The sequence below is a fragment of the Panthera leo genome, chromosome C1 (assembly GCF_018350215.1).
Source record: "Panthera leo isolate Ple1 chromosome C1, P.leo_Ple1_pat1.1, whole genome shotgun sequence".
Classification (NCBI taxonomy): Eukaryota; Metazoa; Chordata; class Mammalia; order Carnivora; family Felidae; genus Panthera; species Panthera leo.
This window is the reverse complement of record NC_056686.1, coordinates 13729410-13748224: the sequence shown is the minus strand read 5'-3', so window position 1 is coordinate 13748224 and position 18815 is coordinate 13729410. Positions and strand designations below refer to the sequence as shown.

Below are 18815 nucleotides of genomic sequence, written 5' to 3'. Positions count from 1 at the left end.
GTGCCGAGCTTTCATTTCACGTCGCGGGTCGGTTCTGTTGTTTTCCACGTATCGTTAAATCCGTACAGTAGCGGTGGACGTGGATGCACTTGTGCAGGGGGCGGGGGGCTGTGGGTGGCACGGCGCTCCTCCTCGGCTCACCTGGAGGGCTTCGTCGGGTCAGCCCTGCCTGCGTGTTCTGTCCTTCACCCGTGTTGACAGTGCGGTGTTGTGGTGCAGCGAATGCCGGCCTTCTCGAGCACGGGGGCTTCTCGGTCATATCTGTTCTCTAGACAAAGTGTCTTCTCATCCCCACTCCCACTCGGAGTCGCACCTCTCATACCCCTATGTTGAGGGAATCCTGGGCTCCCAGGTGTGGTGGACACAGGGCTTCTGGAGGAAGAACCGAACACAGTCGCTATGAATGTCACGGCCTGCTCTGCCCTGTGGTCACTGAGTCCACTACCCAGGCCTCCGCAGGTGCTGCTTCTCTAGGGCATCTTACCCGAGCCCCTTTCTCTCTCCCAGTGCTGGCTGCTTTACATCCAATTATCTGTGACGAAGTTTTAATCCTCACCACGACCCTGACATTATCACCACTTTATAGGCCAGGGCACTGGAGCCAAAGAGCATAGTGCCTGGTCAGAGGTCAGCGGCAGGGCCAAACCCTCCTCCATTTGTCAGAATCTTCTGAAGCATGTGTTCGAAAGGTCTGATCGAAACTGAACAGATGACGTGAGTTTGCGTGCATTCTGCTGAATTTTCTCAATCTGTCAGCTCCTGGAGAGCATGCTGATTCACGTAATTGGAAGCATACATTTCTCTGGTCTCCACTTGGTAGGTTCTGATCGGAACGGACTCCATCACCAACCTACATAAACTGGAGCAGGTGTCCAGCGATGAGGGCATTGGGACCCTGGCAGAGAACCTGCTGGAGGCATTGCGGGAACACCCTGATGTAAACAAGAAGATCGATGCCGCCCGCAGGGAGACCCGCGCGGAGAAGAAGCGTATGGCCATGGCGATGAGGCAGAAGGCTCTGGGCACCCTGGGCATGACGGTAAAGCCACGTTCTGGGAGTCCCCACGTTCTCGTCCACACTGTTGGGGAAGAGGCAGCCATGCTTCGGGACAGAGCTGGGCTGGTGAGGAGAAGGAGGGAGCTAGGTGCACCTTCCTGACAACCCCTCAGAGGTGTGACTGTTGTCCCACCGCCCAGATGGGGCTCCGAGGTTAAATGACATAACGAGTTCACAGAAACCATGAGAACGGGGATGATCACTCCTGCTCCCAGGGGATTTACTGCTTGCCAGGCACTGTGCTTAGTTAGGCACCTTGCTTGTAAGGTTTTATTTAAGCCCTTGTGTGACACAGTGAGGCTGATCTTACCATACCCTTTCTCTGGTTGGAGTAACAGAGGCTGAGAAGCACAGGAAATAGGCCAACGCTCATGCTTAATGAGGGGTTGACGAGAGTTTGAACCCACGTCGGTTGGACATGATGGCCTGTGCTCTCCTCGCCCCGGGTCAGAAGAAGCGTAGTCTTAGGAAAGCCTTCTCCGAACCAGCCAAGCTTGGATGTCTGCAGTTTTAAAACTCCCGTGGGAACCGTGAAGCGAATCCTAATGCGACAGTCCTTGGCAGCTGGGACTTGGGATTGCCAGCGCGAAGAAAGGGGGCTTTTTTGGGGGCAAGTGGCAGCTAGCCAGGCTTCCAGCTGGTTAGTCTCCTCTGCTTCAGTGGTTCCCGGAGGAAGAGAGTAGAAGAATCTGGGTCTTTACCCTCACTGGAAGCCACCTACAGAGGTTTCCTTTCTGTGACTTGTCCTTCCAGTGCCTGTGGAAGGGCCGCCCTGTTCCTGAGTGTCCCCAAGCTAGGTTGGGGGGCGGCGGGTGGAAATCCCCTTCTGACATGTCACTTGGGTTTCCCCTACAGACAAACGAGAAGGGCCAGGTCGTGACCAAGACGGCGCTCCTGAAGCAGATGGAGGAGCTAATTGAGGAGCCGGGTCTCACGTGCTGCATCTGCAGGGAGGGGTACAAGTTCCAGGTATGGCGCTCGCCCTGGGCTGGGTGCGCAGCCTGGCCCCTTGCTCCGGTGGCGTCCTTCTCCCGCCGGCCTTTTTGTTCTTAGGTGGGCCGAGGTTGAGGCGTGTCTCGGGGCCAGCTGCCTCTCTAAAGGGAGGAAGGCAGACTGATCTGAACACGAGGCTTCATCATCACTGCCACCCCCCCGCCCCCCCCGCCAGCATCATCACCCGTTGGATTCTTTCTATATGCCAGTCCTTGTGCCCAGAGCTTTATGTAAACTGGGTAATTCTGTTTTTAAACCTACAAAACAAAGCAAAACAAGGGTCACGTGGCAGAGCCAGAACTGTAGCCCATGCTTCTCTGACTCCAGACCTGGGGCTTTTAAAAGCACATCGTGCTGCTTTTAAGCAGGATACCTGGGGAGAAGCTCAGGACCTCTATCCAACTAGATTTGCGACGGACAGGAACAGGACAGCATGGGACCTGCTTGTTCCCCTAAAGGCCTACAAGGCGTCCTCTTCCCCTCCAGCTCGTAGGTCCTGCTGTGGCACAGGCTGCTGGGAACTGCTTGATAAGTTTTATAAAGCAGGTGACTTAGCAGGAAGGCACTTTATTCTTCCTTTTGAGATAAATGAAGCAAAAAGGGAAGGATGTCAGTTTAGGCTTCTGTATTAGCCTTTCCGTCTGCACGGCATCTGCTTTATTTTGGTCGTTCCCCACATTTCTCATCTCCCTGGGACTGTGCCCAGCCGCGTGCTTAGCCGGGAGACCAAGGTGCTGACCATCCCCCCTCCTTGAGTGCATTCCTTCCTGGGAGGGGAGGCCCTCGGCTCCCCTCTCTTCGGCTTCGCCTCCTCCCGGAGCCTGCCTTGGACTTCGCCTCACCGCTCCTCCTTTTCATGGTGTCTTTGCAGCCCACAAAAGTCCTGGGCATCTATACCTTCACCAAGCGGGTAGCCTTGGAAGAGATGGAGAATAAGCCCCGGAAACAGCAGGGCTACAGCACCGTGTCCCACTTCAACATCGTGCACTACGACTGCCACCTGGCTGCCGTCAGGTAGGCCCTAGCTCCTGCAGAGTGGCTCCTCAGCCAGGCCTGTGTCCCTTCAGAGCAGTGGACACCTTGCCCAAGGCCCTGTGCCGGGAGGGGGGAGGGTGCCGACCCTGAAGTTTTCATCTCCGGGGATTAGGGTGTCTGACGTCAAATCACACAGGCCAGGAGCCATTTGTGCTGTGCGATTAAGAAATCCATTTGGCGTTTGGCCTAAGGCTGGAGAAAGCAACCTTGCTTCCCGGAAGCAGCGAAGCTGGCATTTACCATATTATGATACAAAGGGCTAATTCTCTCTGGAGTCAGGTGCATGGGCTAACTTCTTTCCCTAGTGTTAGCAAACTCTGCTCCGCCCCCACATGCCCAGGTGCCTGGTTGCCAAATCAGTTCCAGTGGTCACTTGTCCCTGCTCTTCTCCCAATCCAGGCTGGCTCGTGGCCGGGAGGAGTGGGAGAGCGCAGCCCTTCAGAACGCCAACACTAAGTGCAATGGTCTCCTTCCGGTCTGGGGGCCCCACGTCCCTGAATCAGCTTTTGCCACCTGCTTGGCAAGGTGAGTGTTGAGCAGTGTGAATGATACGGAAGACGGGGTTCCCAGGAGATGGGGGAAAATCAGTGATCAGCTTGGCCCGAAGGCCTGTGACTGTCGTTGAGAACCCTGGTCCCTTTCTTTGAGTGCTGGCAGGGAAGCTATCTGGACCAGGGAGGAACTCGGCTGCAAGAAACCGGCACCCTCAGCATCTGGTGCACCACATGGAATTTCTAGTTAGTTGCTACCTCTTCTCCCTTGTTGATCTCAGGGCATAAGACACACCACCCTGACTTGGTCCTTAAAGCCAAAATTTCCCATATTTGTCTTCTGCAGTGTGTGCCTCTGAGATCTAAATAATGAAAATAGCTCAGTCCAGGGGGATTATCAGGCTCCTTTCAAGCCTCCCTTGTCCTAAAATGCAGACTAGAGTCACTAAGGCTTTGAGGAGGTCCTCGCTCTTGCTGCTGCTTGGTGGAGTGATGCCCCACCCCGAGTCCAGTTGTAAAGCTGGGGGATGGAAAGGTACCTGGCAGTAATCAGGATGGGCAGCATATTAAAATGCTTATTACCACGTGCTCTTACACACATTCTCTGGTTGAGGAATTTGAGGCAGAGAGGTTGAGTAAATACCTGAGGTCACATAGAGCCCAGGCTGATGGTAGCACGTATTGACATAGAAAAATATCTTTCAGGGGCACCTGGGTGGCTCAGTAGGTTGAGCATCCGACTCTGGATTGCAGCTCAGGTCATCCTTTCACGGTTCATGGTTCATGGGATTGAGCCCTGCATTGGGCTCCATGCTTACAGCATGCAGCCTGCTTGGGATTCTCTCTCCGTCTCTCTCTGCCCCTCCTGCACTTGCGTACACGTGCAAGCTCTCTCTGAAATACACTTTTCTTAAAATAGAAAAATACGGGGTGCCTGGGTGGCTCAGTTGGTTAATTAAGCGTCCGACTTCAGCTCAGGTCGTGATCTCACAGTTCGTGGGTTCGAGCCCCGCATTGGGCTCTATGCTGACAGCTCAGAGCCTGGAGTCTGCTTCGGATGCCATGTTTCCCTCTCTCTCTCCTCCTATCCTGCTCATGCTCTGTCTCTCTCTCTCTCTCTCTCTCTCTCTCTCTCTCTCAAAAATAAACATTAAAAAAATATAGAAAAATACCTTTCATTTGGAGGTTAAAGAAAACATTCTTATGAATAGATCACCTTGTAAGAATGAATACTTCCCATGTTTCTTCTTCTAAAGTGTGCTAGGCTTGGCTGTGATACATTTTGTGACATTTGTCTCTCAGGAAATAGGGCCCCCAGAACTAGCGAGGTCTTCTCAAAGCTTGGAGGGCATTACGTTCAGTCATAGGAGAAATGGAGTTGTCATCTGCTCCTGTCTTCCTACAGGCCACAGTTCATGTCCTCAGCCGTCCCCTTCGTTCCTCAATCTGCTTATGTGACCTTTGCAGCCATCGGACCGGGCTGTGCCGAGGGGGCTCTCCCTTCCAAACTGGGCTTTCCCCGGGGAGCTCGCTTTGCTCACAGCGTTCATTCTGCTTCCCCGCAGGCACAACACTTACCTCCAGGAGTGTACGGGCCAGCGGGAGCCCACGTACCAGCTCAACATCCATGACATGAAGCTGCTCTTCCTGCGCTTTGCCATGGAGCAGTCGTTCAGCGCGGACACCGGCGGCGGCGGCCGGGAGAGCAACATCCACCTGATCCCCTACATCGTCCACACTGTGCTTTACGTCCTGAACACGTCAGTATCTCGCTCCCCAGTGGGCGTCTGGCCGGCCCGCCCCGTGCCCCTCTGCCCAGCAAGGTGTCAACATTTCTATGTCTGCCTGAGTTAGTTCCGGGGCAAATGGCTGGCCTCGGGTAGCCTTTACTGAAGCACGCGTTTTCTGCGGCTTTCCGGAGTCACACAGAATAAGGTGACTTCCTTTCCAGAACGGTTCCGTCTCCCCCGAGTGGGCAGTTGAAGGCTGTGTCCTTGGACTGACGCTCCGCCCGGAGGGGAACCAGGAACTGGGAGAGGCCAGCCCACCAGAGAACCTCCTTAGCTTCTACTACGATGTTGCCTCCACTACCCATAAGACTCGGTGCTCTTGGGTGGGGAGGACATGGATCAGAACCGCACATAGTCACTGTCAAGGGGACACAGGGTGTTACAGGGGAAGGTTTCATAACTGGGGGCTGCGGCAGAACCAAAGACCGTTTTCATAAATGGAAGACTGGACTTGGATCCTGGTTTCTCCCCCGGTGAGCAGTGCTTCTGGCACATTGAGAGTAGGAAGTGTCGAAGATTGGAAAAGTTGGCTGATAACCAGGAGGAGAGTGGGTTTGTATTTTTATCTGTGTATACATCACGGAGCAGTTAGACTGATAGCTAAAAGTGTAATTTTAAAGAAGCAGTTAGGGTAGCAAATAGCATTCGTTCATACCAGCCCAGATGTTAAAAGCCAGTTAGAAGGTTTAGTAAACTTTGGCTCCTGGTTTGAACAGTTTTGTGCTTTTTGGCCCTGTTTTCCAACAAGAGTCTCCTACCTGCTTCGGGCAGGGAACTGGCCAGCTGTTGAAAGACTGGGTACGGTCCGCCTAAGGCAGCTGCAGTCTGGGTTAGGCAACAGGACAGTCTGTCTCTTGTCCTTTCTGGCCTTCTGTCTTCACCAATGTTGTTTTCTCCTTCCCTCCCATTTCCCGGTGAGATAGAAGGCTGAGCTCCAGAACGCACGCCTCATCCTTAACAAGACGCACGGGCAGGTCTCTGTCAGGGCGTGACACCCTCTGCTAAACTGCTGAGACTCTCAGACACCCACATCATCGACGGCACAGATGTTCTCACTCTCCAGATCGCTGCAGGCCCCGGCAGTGCTAACTGCCGGTGTTTGTTCGGCCTTTGACAGAGCCGTTGGCTCTGCGGAGACCTGTCCCTTGGCAGCTGTGCGGCAGAGCGGACTGCCCTGCTCTCCGGCAGGGTGCGCGGCGCCCAGAGAGGCAGCGTGACTCGCCCGGCTGAAGAGCCGGTGACCACAGGTGTCCTGTGTTTCTCAGGGGGCCACGTACTGGTAACTCAGGCTCGAGCCCCTTGACCAGGGAGGGTGTTGGCTATGTCACGGATGTGTCTTGGTCAGAGCCTCACGTGGAAGCTTCACGCAGAGGCGCTGTTGCGCAGCCATAGACTGCTCCCCCAGCTGGTCGCTTCACCTTGGCGTGAGCCTGGTCACGTTTGTGTATACAGGCAAGTAGGTCATGCTGTGAGCCAGAGCGGAGTGGGGCAGGTCCTACGGTGGCAGAACGCTTCTGACTCCCAGTTCTGGAAAGTCCAGTCGAGTCCACCCGTCTGTGCCATCCTTGTCCATTCTCAGCAGAAGGAAGCACGGTGTCCTTGCACACAGCCCCCTTCTGCCTTCCCACAGTCCGGCATTTGCCGGTGCCGTCTGTGGGCCTGGTGGCTTGGACTGTCACGGCTTTTGGGGTTGTGTTTTGTTCTCCTCCGCACCCCCCCCCCCCCCCTTGGGATAAGGACAGGGCGGTAGGTGCTCTTGGCATGAGAGCGCCATCCAGGTGATAGGGTCAGGCATATGCGGTCAGGAAGGCCTCCAGTGGGGTCTCTGTGCCGCCCCAGTGCTGCTCACCGAAGCTCTGTGGTGCTGGGCAAGGGCCTTTGCGTGGATCAAGAACGTGGAGGGCCAGCTTGGCAGCCAGACTGCCAGGGTTCAAAGCCTCATTCTTCCACTCCCCAGCATGCGATTGTGGGCAAGGTAGCTGTCTTCTCTGTTGTGTCCTCTTCTGTGAAATAGGTGTGGATCCGGTACCTGTGTCCTAGGGCCGTTGTCACGATTAGGTGAGGTGATCCATTCGGGCTCCCAGAGCAGTGCCTGGTAGTAAAGTTCAGGACCATGTGCCCACAGTTTAGGCAGGAGAGAGAACAGGAAGCAGTGCTTGCTCGGAGGCAGCTGTTCGAATGAAGGAGGAACACACACACGTAAGGAAACCATGAGATATGGAGGGTACAACACGGGAACCAATGCAAACAGCCTAGCTCTGGGGACTACGTGGGGCAAGCGAGAACATGGGCTGGGTTGCAGAGTCAGGTTCTGGACACACATTGGCTCCCTCACTTACAGACTCACTGGCTTAGGGAAGGTCACTTCGCTTCTCTAGGCTTCAGATACCGTGGTAAGAAGGTGCTAGCTGTCACCTTCCAGAGTCGTTTGGTCACTTTGTTGGTGGAGTGTTTGTGACCTTGTCCGCCATATGCAGGGGGCTCAAGGGCCAGTAGGTGTTTGGAATCGTGTCAGAGCTGAGCTAGGAGTTGATGGGGGCAGGGAAAGTGCCACCAAGTAGGGCTTAGAAGGGAAGAAGCAGTCCTTGGGGAGGGGGTAGGAGGGCTACTTAAGAGTGGGTGGCCATGTTTTGTGATCCAAGCGTTCAAAAGCTTAAAAGAAGACGAGATGTTGACCAAACCTCCTCTCCTCTTGCTGCTGGTACCCTGCTTCTGCCCTGGTTTCATTGTGTCCCTTTTGTTCCAGAACCCGAGCAACTTCCCGAGAGGAGAAGAACCTCCAGGGCTTTCTGGAGCAGCCCAAGGAGAAGTGGGTGGAGAGTGCCTTTGAAGTGGACGGGCCCCACTATTTCACGGTCCTGGCCCTCCACATCCTGCCCCCCGAGAAGTGGAGAGCCACACGCGTGGAAATCCTGAGGAGGCTGCTGGTGACCTCTCAGGCCCGGGCAGTGGCTCCAGGGGGAGCCACCAGGTCAGTCTCTGCCTCAGGAAGTCCCGTCTTCTGGGCTGCCTGGTGCCTGGATTACATATTTCCCGTTGTGTGTAAAAGCTGCTTTGCAGCGTGTGTGGTAAGTGAGGGCCTGCTCATTTGACTCGGTCATTGACCCTGTCCCTTGTGGTGCCAAGGGTCTAGGCCCGATGGCCAGCAGGTGCCTTGGCCACCTGTGGGTCTCGTGTTCAGCCTCTGGAAAGGTGGAGTGAGGCTTGGGTCTGTGGAAGATTTCAGAGAAGCAGCCAGCCAGGCGCAGGGTGAGACTACTGGTGAGGAGGATGAGGGCCAGCAGGGAGCTAGGGCAGGTGACTGGGTTTTCCCAGTCTTGCTGGCCTGGCCATAAACTGGGAAAGCTTCCGCATGGCTGCACTGGGGATTTTCTTTTCTGACCGTGAAAAGCTCATTATCTCTCTCCCTGGTCACATTCCTGTGCTGTCTGCCCCACGTTCCACGAGCCTTTCTTCTGTTTCTCCTGTTCGTGTGGACACGTCCCAAAGAAGGAACGATCTTTCAAGGAAGGAAGCGTCTTTGTTCTCATGACCTTGTGCTGTGATTTGGGTCAGATGGGCAGCATCTTGAGAAAAACAGCTGTAAACAACAAGAAGCCCTTTGAGATGACCACAGGGTTGCCACACGTTGCGTGGACTCCACGGGACTCCTCTCTCGGCTCATGGTGGCCCATGTGCTGTGTCTGCCTCCCCTGGGCTTGAGAAGGGTGTAGGTTTGTCAGCTTGCTTCTGGCACTCCAGGGAAATCTTCACTTCTGGAAGATCTGTTCTTGTCTGTCTGCCCTTGCTAGGATCCAAGGGAACATTTCCACATTTACAGGCTTTCAAGCCCCTGATAATGACAGACCAAGTGGGCACAGCCATGTGCCTGGATCGGCACCTGGTACCTTTTACCCCCACCAGCTCTGGTTTATCCGCGTTGCCAGTCAAAGGCCCCTCCACCCTCAGGGACTAGGTCAGAGCTCTGCTCTTGAGTCCTGCCAGTACTAGCTGCTCTGTGTAGAGGAGGAGGGGGTGAGTCTCATTCAAGTTCGCACCTAACCCATGCCCCCTTTCAGACGTATCACTGTCCTGTGTTTCCCAGAGTCCAGAGCATTCATGCTGAGCTAGCCGCTAGAAATCAGAAGTTCGATCCGGAAGGTAGCAGGTTGTTCGTAAGCCAGGCTCAGCCTGTCCCTGTGAGGGTGGCTGTCTGCTGGGCACTGGCCCTCGGTGGCAGCTGTGAGATTTGAACCCACAGGAGCCGTTTTGCTTTCAGTTAGGAGACCAGAACTCTCTGCTGTCCCAGGCAGTGGGGGAAAAGCCCATCTGGTCACAGCTCACTTAGGAAATCCAGTGTGAGCCGCCCTCACGGGTTGCCATTTTCTTTGTGGCAGTTTACTCACCTTTATTAATTCGCCTTAAATAATTAAGTTGGGCAGGTCGCTCGATTCCTGCTTACCAAAGCACAGCAGCCACCGAGTCTGGCGTGGGGTGGAGGCCTGAGCTGGAGCCCCTGAAACAGGCTGGGGGAGGTGCCGGGCGTGAGCCCCGTATTGGGACACTCTCTGAGGAGAGACTGTGCCGGAGGGACACTCAGAGGGCGTCGTTCTGGCGGTTGGGCGGTGTCCCTGGCAGCAGCAGGCTTTGTCCTGAGTCTGTGATGGGGTGGGAGGCAGTAGCCGATACAAAAATCTAGGAATTTGCACCGAGAGAAGTTGACCTCTTGTGCGTGTTTTACATTCAGGAAGAAGGGTTACTCTGCCAGGAACTTGTAAGTCGTTAGGCCTGGGACTTAGGCTTCCGTCTGAGCCCTATCTGGTGTCCCGTGGGCAGCAGGCAGAGTCACAGACGAGTGGGTGTCACCCTTGCCCCCAGGCTGGCCTGGCAGCAGACCTCGCTGTGGGCTGCCGAGTCCACACGCAGGGCAGGTGGGAGACAGCGGGTGCCCTGGAGGATATGGGGGTGCAGGGAGGGAACGGGAAGAATATTGTAGCAAACAATTGTCTGACTTCATTTTGTTAATGAATTTACCTTTGTTGAGTGTACATGTGGATGCCATCCCGGGCCCCACAGTTCCTTCTCTCTCTTTTTTTTTTTTTAACGTATATTCATTTTGGAGAGACAGAACATGAGAGTGGGGAAGGGGCAGAGAGATGGAGACACAGAATCCGAAGCAGGCTCCAGGCTCTGAGCTGTCAGTACAGAGCCCGACACGGGGCTCGAACTCACGAACTGCCAGATTATGACCTGAGCCGAAGTCAGTTGCTCAACTGACTGAGCCCCCCAAGCACCCCCCCCCCCCCCGCCCCACCACACAGTTCCTTCTCTTAAGGCCCATATGGGATGGTCTCACTTTATGATTCTTACCTATACACAGACACTTTATTTATTTATTTATTTAAAAAAAAAAAATTTTTTTTTTTTTTTTAATAAATGTTTTTGTTTATTTTTGAGACAGAGAGACAGAGCATGGGCAGGGGAGGGGCAGAGAGAGAGGGAGACACAGAATCCGAAGCAGCCTCCAGGCTCTGAGCTGTCAGCACAGAGCCCGATGCGGGGCTTGAACTCACGGACCGTGAGATCATGACCTGAGCCGAAGTCGGACGCTCAACCAACTGAGCCCCCCAAGCCCCCCTCACCCCCCGCCCTGCCACACACAGTTCCTTCTCTTAAGGCCCATATGGGACGGTCTCACTTTATGATTCTTACCTACACACAGATACTTTAATACTCAATTTTAGTTCCCTTAGTTACGGACTTTGTTCTAGTGCGTTTTAAGACAGAATTTCTGTGACAAGGGTTCATCTAGCTTTTATTTACTGCAGATGTGAAGGCAGTTTGCAGACAAAACGTCTTGTAGATCTCGGACGGTAGAAACTGAATCCTATAGCAGAGGGGTGTCTGCTCTCTCTGCGTTTCATAGTGGCTTTACCACTGTGATCTAGTGTCCTCGCTCCTCAAGCCAGGAGTGCCTGCTGAGAGGGCAGAGGATGGTGTCCCAGACCGCCCCCGCTATTCCAAGAGCCCGCTGGCCTTGAATCCTGCGCTGAATCGTTAGGTTGGGTAGAGCTGGTCCTGGGCAGAGACCGGGACTGTGGCGGTGGCTCTGGGACAGCCCGGGATTTAGAGGTGGCGGTTGCATCTTCCATCCTGGATGTTACTGTTGCCCAGGGCCAGTTTTCCACCAGCTCGCTGTTTTGTTTTTGTCTTTGTTTTTGTTTTTGTTTTTAACACAGCCCGTGGTTAACAAATCCTTGTGTTTGGCTGGTTTAGTCTGCTGACTGTATTTGTGGAAATGGCTCCCAGCGGGAATGTCAAGGCTGAGGTAGAGCCCTGTTTCCCCTTCACGTATGAGGTGCTGGCAAGTCCGAGAGCTCGTGTGGGGCTCCACAGAGCAGGGATGCGCGGGCCTCCCTGGCATCTCTTCATGGCAGTGGCCTCTGGTTGCCACGTTGCACGTGGTGTTCCCCCTATTCTGATTCACCCTGATCCGGAAGAGAGTCAGTACTGAGGATGAGTATTTCATGGATTATTTTATAGTAAGTAAACCCCTGGGTCCAGGCTTCAGAAGTTCTTGCCCACAGCTGCTTTTTCCCGAGAAGATAGGCCAGTAGCTGACGTGGAGACGTGCGTAGATTCCTGGATCCTTGACTTGCTCCGCTCCATCGTCGCGTGTATCCCTCCAGCGTCTTCACGGACATGCGATTTGATTTTCTTTTCCAGGCTGACCGACAAGGCAGTGAAGGACTACTCTGCTTATCGCTCTTCCCTTCTCTTTTGGGCCCTCGTCGATCTCATTTACAACATGTTTAAGGTAGGGAAGCCATCGGAAGCTCAACTGCCTTCTGCAAGAGTTTGAACTTTTTGTGCTGCTGGCTCTGACCCCACGCAGCAGCGGGGCGGCTGCCCCCCCTCTGGCCTCTGCTGGGAAGCGAGCTGCCTCCCCTGCGGAAGGATTTCCACCGTCGCTTAGACCCTTTCACCTGCGACGTCCGTTTGTAGCCCAGACCGCTCCTGTCACCTGGTCTCAGGCCTGCTGCAAACTCACTTCCCCAGGCAGACCTTCCCTCCTGAGTCACCCTCTGTTTGCCCTTGGCCCCTCCGTTTGGGTAAAGTCCGTTGCCTTGTGTGAGTGTGACCTACTCCAGCCTAGCTTCCCGTAGGGACACTGCTCTCTGCCTTGAGAGAGTCAGAGGGTTTGGGGATGGTTCCTTGTACAATCTGAGTGAAGCACGGTGAGATCCCCTTTTCCTGGGGAAATGCAGATGTGACACCTGCAGAGAGGAGTAGCGGTCTCGACTTGTAGCCTGTAAGTGACACGGTGCATAATAAAGGGGCTGCAGGAGGAATGACACGAGACTTTGCTGTTCCTGGAACCAAAACACGTCCTCCAGGGGAACTTGGGTGTAAACGGGAGGGCTGCTTTTTGGCATCGAGAAGGCCTGACTGACTCGAGGCATTAAGTAATCCACCCCTGGGCCTGTCTCCTGTCGGTTCTTGTAGAAGGTGCCTACCAGCAACACGGAGGGAGGCTGGTCCTGCTCTCTAGCGGAATACATCCGCCACAACGACATGCCCATCTACGAAGCTGCTGACAAAGCCCTGAAGACCTTCCAGGAGGAGTTCATGCCAGTGGAGACCTTCTCGGAGTTCCTCGATGCGGCTGGTCAGTGTCAGGATTTTCTCTCTCGAAAATCTTCTACAGCAAAACCCACGTCTGTCTTAGAGGGGCCGGTATTAGCTTCCGTCTTCACGGCAGAAGGAACACAAGCAAGAACCAGCCTGTCGGTCACTGCCAAACGGTCTGGGAGAGATAAGTAAACACCAGGCCACTGGGAGCAGGAACAGCAGCTGGGACACGTGGGGACTTACTGCGTCCCACGCCCTGTGCTGCTCAGTGGGTACACGTGTTCGGGGTGGAACTGTGGTTACCCCCACTTCATAGGTGGGTAACTGAGGCTGTGAAGATTAGAGGAGTTTCCAGTGAGGCAGACCTGGAAAATTGGTAGAGCCTCTAAAAAAAACCAAAAGACCCTGAAAAACATGGGGCACCTGGTGGCTCATTCAGTTGGTTAAGCGTCCAACTTTTGATCTCAGCTCAGGGCCTGACCCTGAGATCGAGACCTGCTGTGTAAAGAAAACGTTCTCCCCAGATCCCACCATCAGGAGAAAGCCTCCACTAGTATTTTTCTTGTCTGTCTTCACCCTCTGGGAGCTACACTCTCAGGGGTCTCTAGCGACGCTCACAGAATTCTGCTTTCCTCCCAGCCCTGCGCCAGCTGACGGAGGTCCCTGTGTGCTGGGGGCTTCCGGTTTGACTGTGCTTTGCGGGTGGCCTCGGCAGAAGCCGAGCACCGTCATGGACCTTTGTTGGCCCAGTGCTACCCCCGCTATCTGGTGGTCACAAGTTGACATCGCTCAGCTCAGCGTTTTTGTTAACTTGCAGCCTCGACGTTGTCCCTGAGCCACACGCCTTCCCAGGAGCCATTCCTGCCCGAGAGCTGGTGGCCCGTGTATTTGTGTCCTCGGTGCCATGCTCTGGGGAGTGTGTGAGCAGAGGCTGTTGGTGGGGACGGAGGGTCTGAGCACGAGAGGAGGGGTGGCAGGGGAAGGACGGTGTTCGCCTCGGTTCATGGCGTCCCAGCCATCCCGCAGCTTGCAGCGTCGTCGCCAGCCTGAAGCAGGGGAGAGCGGGACCTGCTGGGCAGGGAGCCTCTGTAGCCTCACGCCAGGGTCGGGTTTTTACGGCGTGATTTTATTATTTCGTTTAGACTGGCAGAAAATTTCAGAATACCAGACACACCCTGCTCAGATGCAAGGGCAAAACCACCTTCCAAAACCAACAAGGGGTGATCGGTGCCAACCTTTCCCCCGTTAGCACGGATGCTGGGGAGAGGACCTGGGCGTGAATGTCGCCAGGACTCGGGCTTAACAGCTTGGCGGCCGTTAACTTTGAGCGCCCTGCTTGGGGGCCACGGAGCCCCTTCTGTGCACTCGCACATTCACACGTGGCCTCGTTTAATCCCTACAGTGACCCAGGTAGGACTTGTTACTGTCCCCGTTTGATGGTTGCAGAAACGGAGCTCCTGAGCTCTGGCAGCTCGCTCGAGATCCTGGGACTAGTGGTTGGAACGAGGCCCAGCTGAGCCCAGGGCCCTGGTACTGTGCTCTGTTCCTCATGGCCCTTGGGGGCACTGGTGTTAGCTTTTTCTTGGCCCCGGCCCCTTCGAGAGTATGCTGCGTGCTGTGGACTCTCTCCCTCCAGAAGGCCCCTCTGCTTTGCACGGAGTTTCAGCAGACGAGAGGCTCCCCTGCGGTGGTTCGTGGACCTGAGTTAGAACCTCTGCCCTGGGGGTCGTAGGGTTGGTCTCTGCCACTTTAATGCCTTGGAACACACGGTGGCGCCTGGTTGCAGAACGTGACCAGTTCCTCTTCCAGAACGAGAGTGCTTGCTCAGTGACTGCCTCCCCGCCATCGCCAGTGTGCCTGGGAGCAGCGTGTCGGAGCTTGTCGGGGCACATGGTGTTCTCTGCGTGGATGCGGCAGCCGTGACTCAGTGGGCTGGGGGCTGTGCGTGCCTGCGCCTAACCCACCCCTGCGTGCCCCTGTTTTCCAGGTCTGTTATCAGAAATCACTGATCCTGAGAGCTTCCTAAAGGACCTGTTGAACTCCATCCCCTGAAGATCACACGGAAACTGCAGTTAGCAGAGACCGAAGCGAGCTTGCCTTCCATCCTCCATGTTCTTCCCTCGTGTGCATCGATCCCCTCCCCCACGGGACGCGCGGCACCACTCCTCCCCCCCATGTCTTGGAGTGGCTTGGGGTTTTTAGGCTTCCTGTTCTGTCTTGTGTGTGTGGTGCACTAGCTATGAAGTTGTCTGTAACCCAAGCCGTGGAAGGGCCTGTGCGTACCTAGGCGCCACGCGCTGTCCTGGCCGACTCCGCACTCGCGTGTGCACATCTTGGCAAATAAACGAGTGACTGAGCACACACTGAAACAGAAGGTGTCGCCTGCTGCTTAAACCCACCCCGAGTGTCCCTGGCCAGACGCTGTCCTTGGCCGTGTGGCTCTTTCTGGCATGAGTGCAGGAAGACGGACGAATCCGCGTCGCCGTTCTTGTCAGTACCTGGTGGAGCCCGTCCACCCGGCCCGCGAGCCGGGGCAGCACCTTTGAGTCTGAGCTTCCTGAAGGCAGACCCCTCGGCCTCCCTTAGTTTTTCGGCCTTACAAGCTGGAACCCAAAGACCCGTGGAGCCGGTGACTGCAGACCTCGGCTGAAGGCGGGCTCAGTGGAGCAAGGGTGCTTGACGATCAGGCTATAGCCGCACGTCAGAGACCCCGTGGCGACTTGGCTTCAGGGTCGCTGTGTTAGGAGAGGGCCCGGGGCAGGCCTAGAGCCAGAGTAACGAGCAGCTTCCCTTTGCTGACCTTCCCTCTGCCGGTGTGAGTGTGTGTGTATGCGTGTGTGTTTCTAGTCTTCCAGCAGCCCTGCAGGAGAGGGCCTGTGAACGGGCACCATTTGCCCAGGGCTGCCCCACCAGTAGCCACCGGAGCTGTGAGTCTGTGCCCCTGAAGCGCTGTCCTGCCCCGCGGTGGCAGCTGCCTCCAGGGCCTCGAGACCCGCTTTCCCACGTTCGTGGGCAGTGGCCCCGTTGCTGGCGAGGCAGCACGACTCGCAGGGGCCTCTCCCCAGACCCGGGCAGGGCTGCGCCAGACGCGGCCTCATGGGGAGGAAGAGCTTGGTGACAGCCATCTCCTTTGGTCGCCTGTGGGCTCTTCTGCCGACTGCTGCTCTGAAGACTGCCGCCTCTGTCTCGAGGCCCAGCTTATGTGGCTCGTTCCTCAGGCCAGACCATTCGGGACAGGAGGTCCTCTCGGGCCCCTTTAGAAGACTTCCACATCCCTCCCTCAGAGTCTCTGACCGGGCAGCCACAGGCAGGCGGGAGTGTCCTGCTTGGGACTTTGCCAGAGAGACAGAGGCGATTTGTTGCAAGAGCACGGCTGGAGGCCCCGGCAGGCGAGAGTGTGTATGTGTCCGGGTGCACGAGTGCACGTCAGTGTCGGTGCTGGGCGAGGGGCATTCTGGGGGGCTGACGGGCATGCCAGGCTCTCCTCAGATCCCAGCCCTGCCGCCTTTCGTGTCTCTGCAGCCTCACCTGTAAAATGGGCATATCAGCAACCGTGGGCAAGGGCGTTACCAGGTGTACATGGGCAGGTCTGTCTGCCACGTGGGAAGGGAATGGCTGCTCCTGTTAACAGACTCATTTTCAGTCTCCGTGATTTTGCCTTTCTCTTTAGCAAAACTTCACGTCTCAGCTGAGTTCCAAGTGTGTCTAGTGAAGGAGGATGAAGCACCTTGGACTCAGGGACACGTGCTTCTCACGCTGACCGCAGCAGGGTCACGCCCTCTCAGACCCCTCGTCTCCCACGTGCCAGTGGTCTCCCGAGAGGCCATTCTAGGTACACGCTCGTGCACAGAATTGCTATTACATAACGTCCCAGCAGGGACGGATGGGAACAGCTTCGTCTGGGACGGCAAAGCCAGAAGGGAGAGTGGGGAGGGTGCCAGTGTAAACGGCCGGATTACACCTGCTTACCAGGTGTCGGGCTTGCTGTTTCGGCACCATCGTAGGCTGAGCCACGTTTGCAGTGACACCGCGGGGCATCAGGAGTGTTGACAGGGCACTTTCACAAGCTTGTCCGTAGCCTGGTTCCTTCAGCCTACGGAGCTGGGGTCACCAAAGCACGTTGCAAGGTGTCGGTTTATTGTCCTCTGCCCTTTTTGTATTTCTTGCAAAGGCCTCGGGGAATTTTGGCCCCAGCCCAAAAGCCTCAGCTTCTTGTTTTCACAGCCACAGCTTTCCTGGTGTCTGCACGGGCTACCTGCCGGTGACTGCCGCAGTCCCAGACAGGCTGCTGGCGTGGTGACCGCATGGGTCTGTGACCGTCCCAGGTGGTGCCTGAGGCAGAACTTGGGCCGGAGAGGAAGCTGGTCTCGGAGAGAACCCTGCCTCCCCGGACCCTTGCCCCGTGACGTCAGCGACATGGTGATGAGGGACACCAGGCAGAGAGCCACTCAGTCCCTTCCTATCCCGAGCCATTTTCTGGGCTCGTTGCTTCTTGGGCCTCTGTCTTTCTCAACTGGCAACCCCCTTTGGGAAATTCAGATGATTCCAGAATGGCAAGGCCTGGTATTGGCTGCAATTTTTAAGCCCCTGAAGCCTGTGTTCATTAAAGCTGGAGAGGGGACGTCGGCATCTTCCCTCCTGGGATTTCTAGAGCCCCTGGTGTCCTCAGTCGGTGTCCTGTCTCTTCTGGCAGCCAGCTCTCCCAGTTCAGTTCTGGGTTAGGGGCTAAATGGGAGGCTGGGTGGCCCCTTCCTGAGGCCCCCTCCCCTGACCCCGGTTACGTTTGCCGAGAACCAGGGCCTGGGCCGCGTCCTCTGCGTGTAATTCTCACGTGGACCTTACAAGTTAGGTCGTGTTCCCACCTTGCAGTTGAGGTAACTGCCCACTGGGCTCAGGAGCTGATGCGTCCGCTGCCTTACTTGACTCGTCTGTGCGAGTCTTTTGTGTCCACCCGGCCCCAGGCCCTGTGCTGAGGGCCTGGCGGTGTGTCCACAGTGTCCTTGTAGGGCCTGGGCTCCCCTGAGGGGTGCTAGACGGTAGCAGGTGAAGATGTCAGGGGAGGGGCGGTATGGGGCAGAGGGACTGTGACCGCCACGCAGTTTCCTAATGGGGAGGTCAGGTCAGCGCCCAACCCCCTCTAACCCGCCCACTTGTCACGGGCATCCTGTGGCCCTTCAGACCGCAGTGGGACACCTGGTGTGTGTTTGGCTCCCTGGCGTTTCCTGCTCTGGCCAGGCCAGCGCTTTCGGGGACTGGGGACCAGCTAGGTAGGAAGACTCACTCTGTTCTCTGGCTTCAGATACGCTCACCTGTCCCCAGCTGGCCACCTGTCCCCACTGCTGCACCTTTGTCTCCGGAGCCTCCTCAGGGGTCTTTCTGCCCCCTCCCCCCCCCGCAGTCTGTTCCCTGAGCACCCCGACTCAGACTCTCCCAATTCACGCATTCACCGCTGCCATGGAACCGAGGCTCCTCCCCCAGCCGTCAGCCTCCCCTCCCATCCCTCCTGCTGCTGCTACTCCACACGTGCCCCTGCTGTCCCAGAGCACCGGGGGGACAGCAAGCAGGGGGGCGAGGCTTCTCTAGGCCACCTCGACCCTCTTTCTGCCTCGAGACTGGTTTAGGGAGGCTCAGATGCAGAGGAAGGGAGCCGGGCAGCCTCGAGCTGTGAACGAGGACAAGGACCGGCCTTCCCCAAATGCTTCCTGGAAGCGGGCGCTTCGCCTGCCGTGCCTCAGTCAATCCCTATTGCCGTCTCGTGTGGCAGGTGGCACCCTTCTCCAGAAGGGAAACTGAGGTGCAGAGAGGCTAACAGCCTAGGTCCGCCCTGCTGATGAGGAC

At 56.2% G+C, this 18815-nt stretch overlaps 1 protein-coding gene across 4 annotated transcripts in view; it reads left to right on the top strand.

The window, feature by feature from the left end:
* Positions 1–15346, top strand: part of UBR4 (ubiquitin protein ligase E3 component n-recognin 4) — a 131679-nt gene extending 116333 nt beyond the window's left edge. For all 4 annotated transcript variants that reach the window (XM_042951688.1, XM_042951686.1, XM_042951687.1 and 1 more), the window contains exons 98-106: positions 821–1039; positions 1913–2026; positions 2922–3064; positions 3485–3610; positions 5142–5336; positions 8113–8337; positions 12072–12162; positions 12852–13014; positions 14965–15346. In XM_042951688.1, coding sequence (XP_042807622.1) covers positions 821–1039; positions 1913–2026; positions 2922–3064; positions 3485–3610; positions 5142–5336; positions 8113–8337; positions 12072–12162; positions 12852–13014; positions 14965–15029 — 1341 coding nt within the window. In that variant the 3' untranslated portion in view covers positions 15030–15346. The remainder of the gene's footprint in view (positions 1–820; positions 1040–1912; positions 2027–2921; positions 3065–3484; positions 3611–5141; positions 5337–8112; positions 8338–12071; positions 12163–12851; positions 13015–14964) is intronic.
* The last annotated feature ends 3469 nt before the right edge of the window (positions 15347–18815 follow it).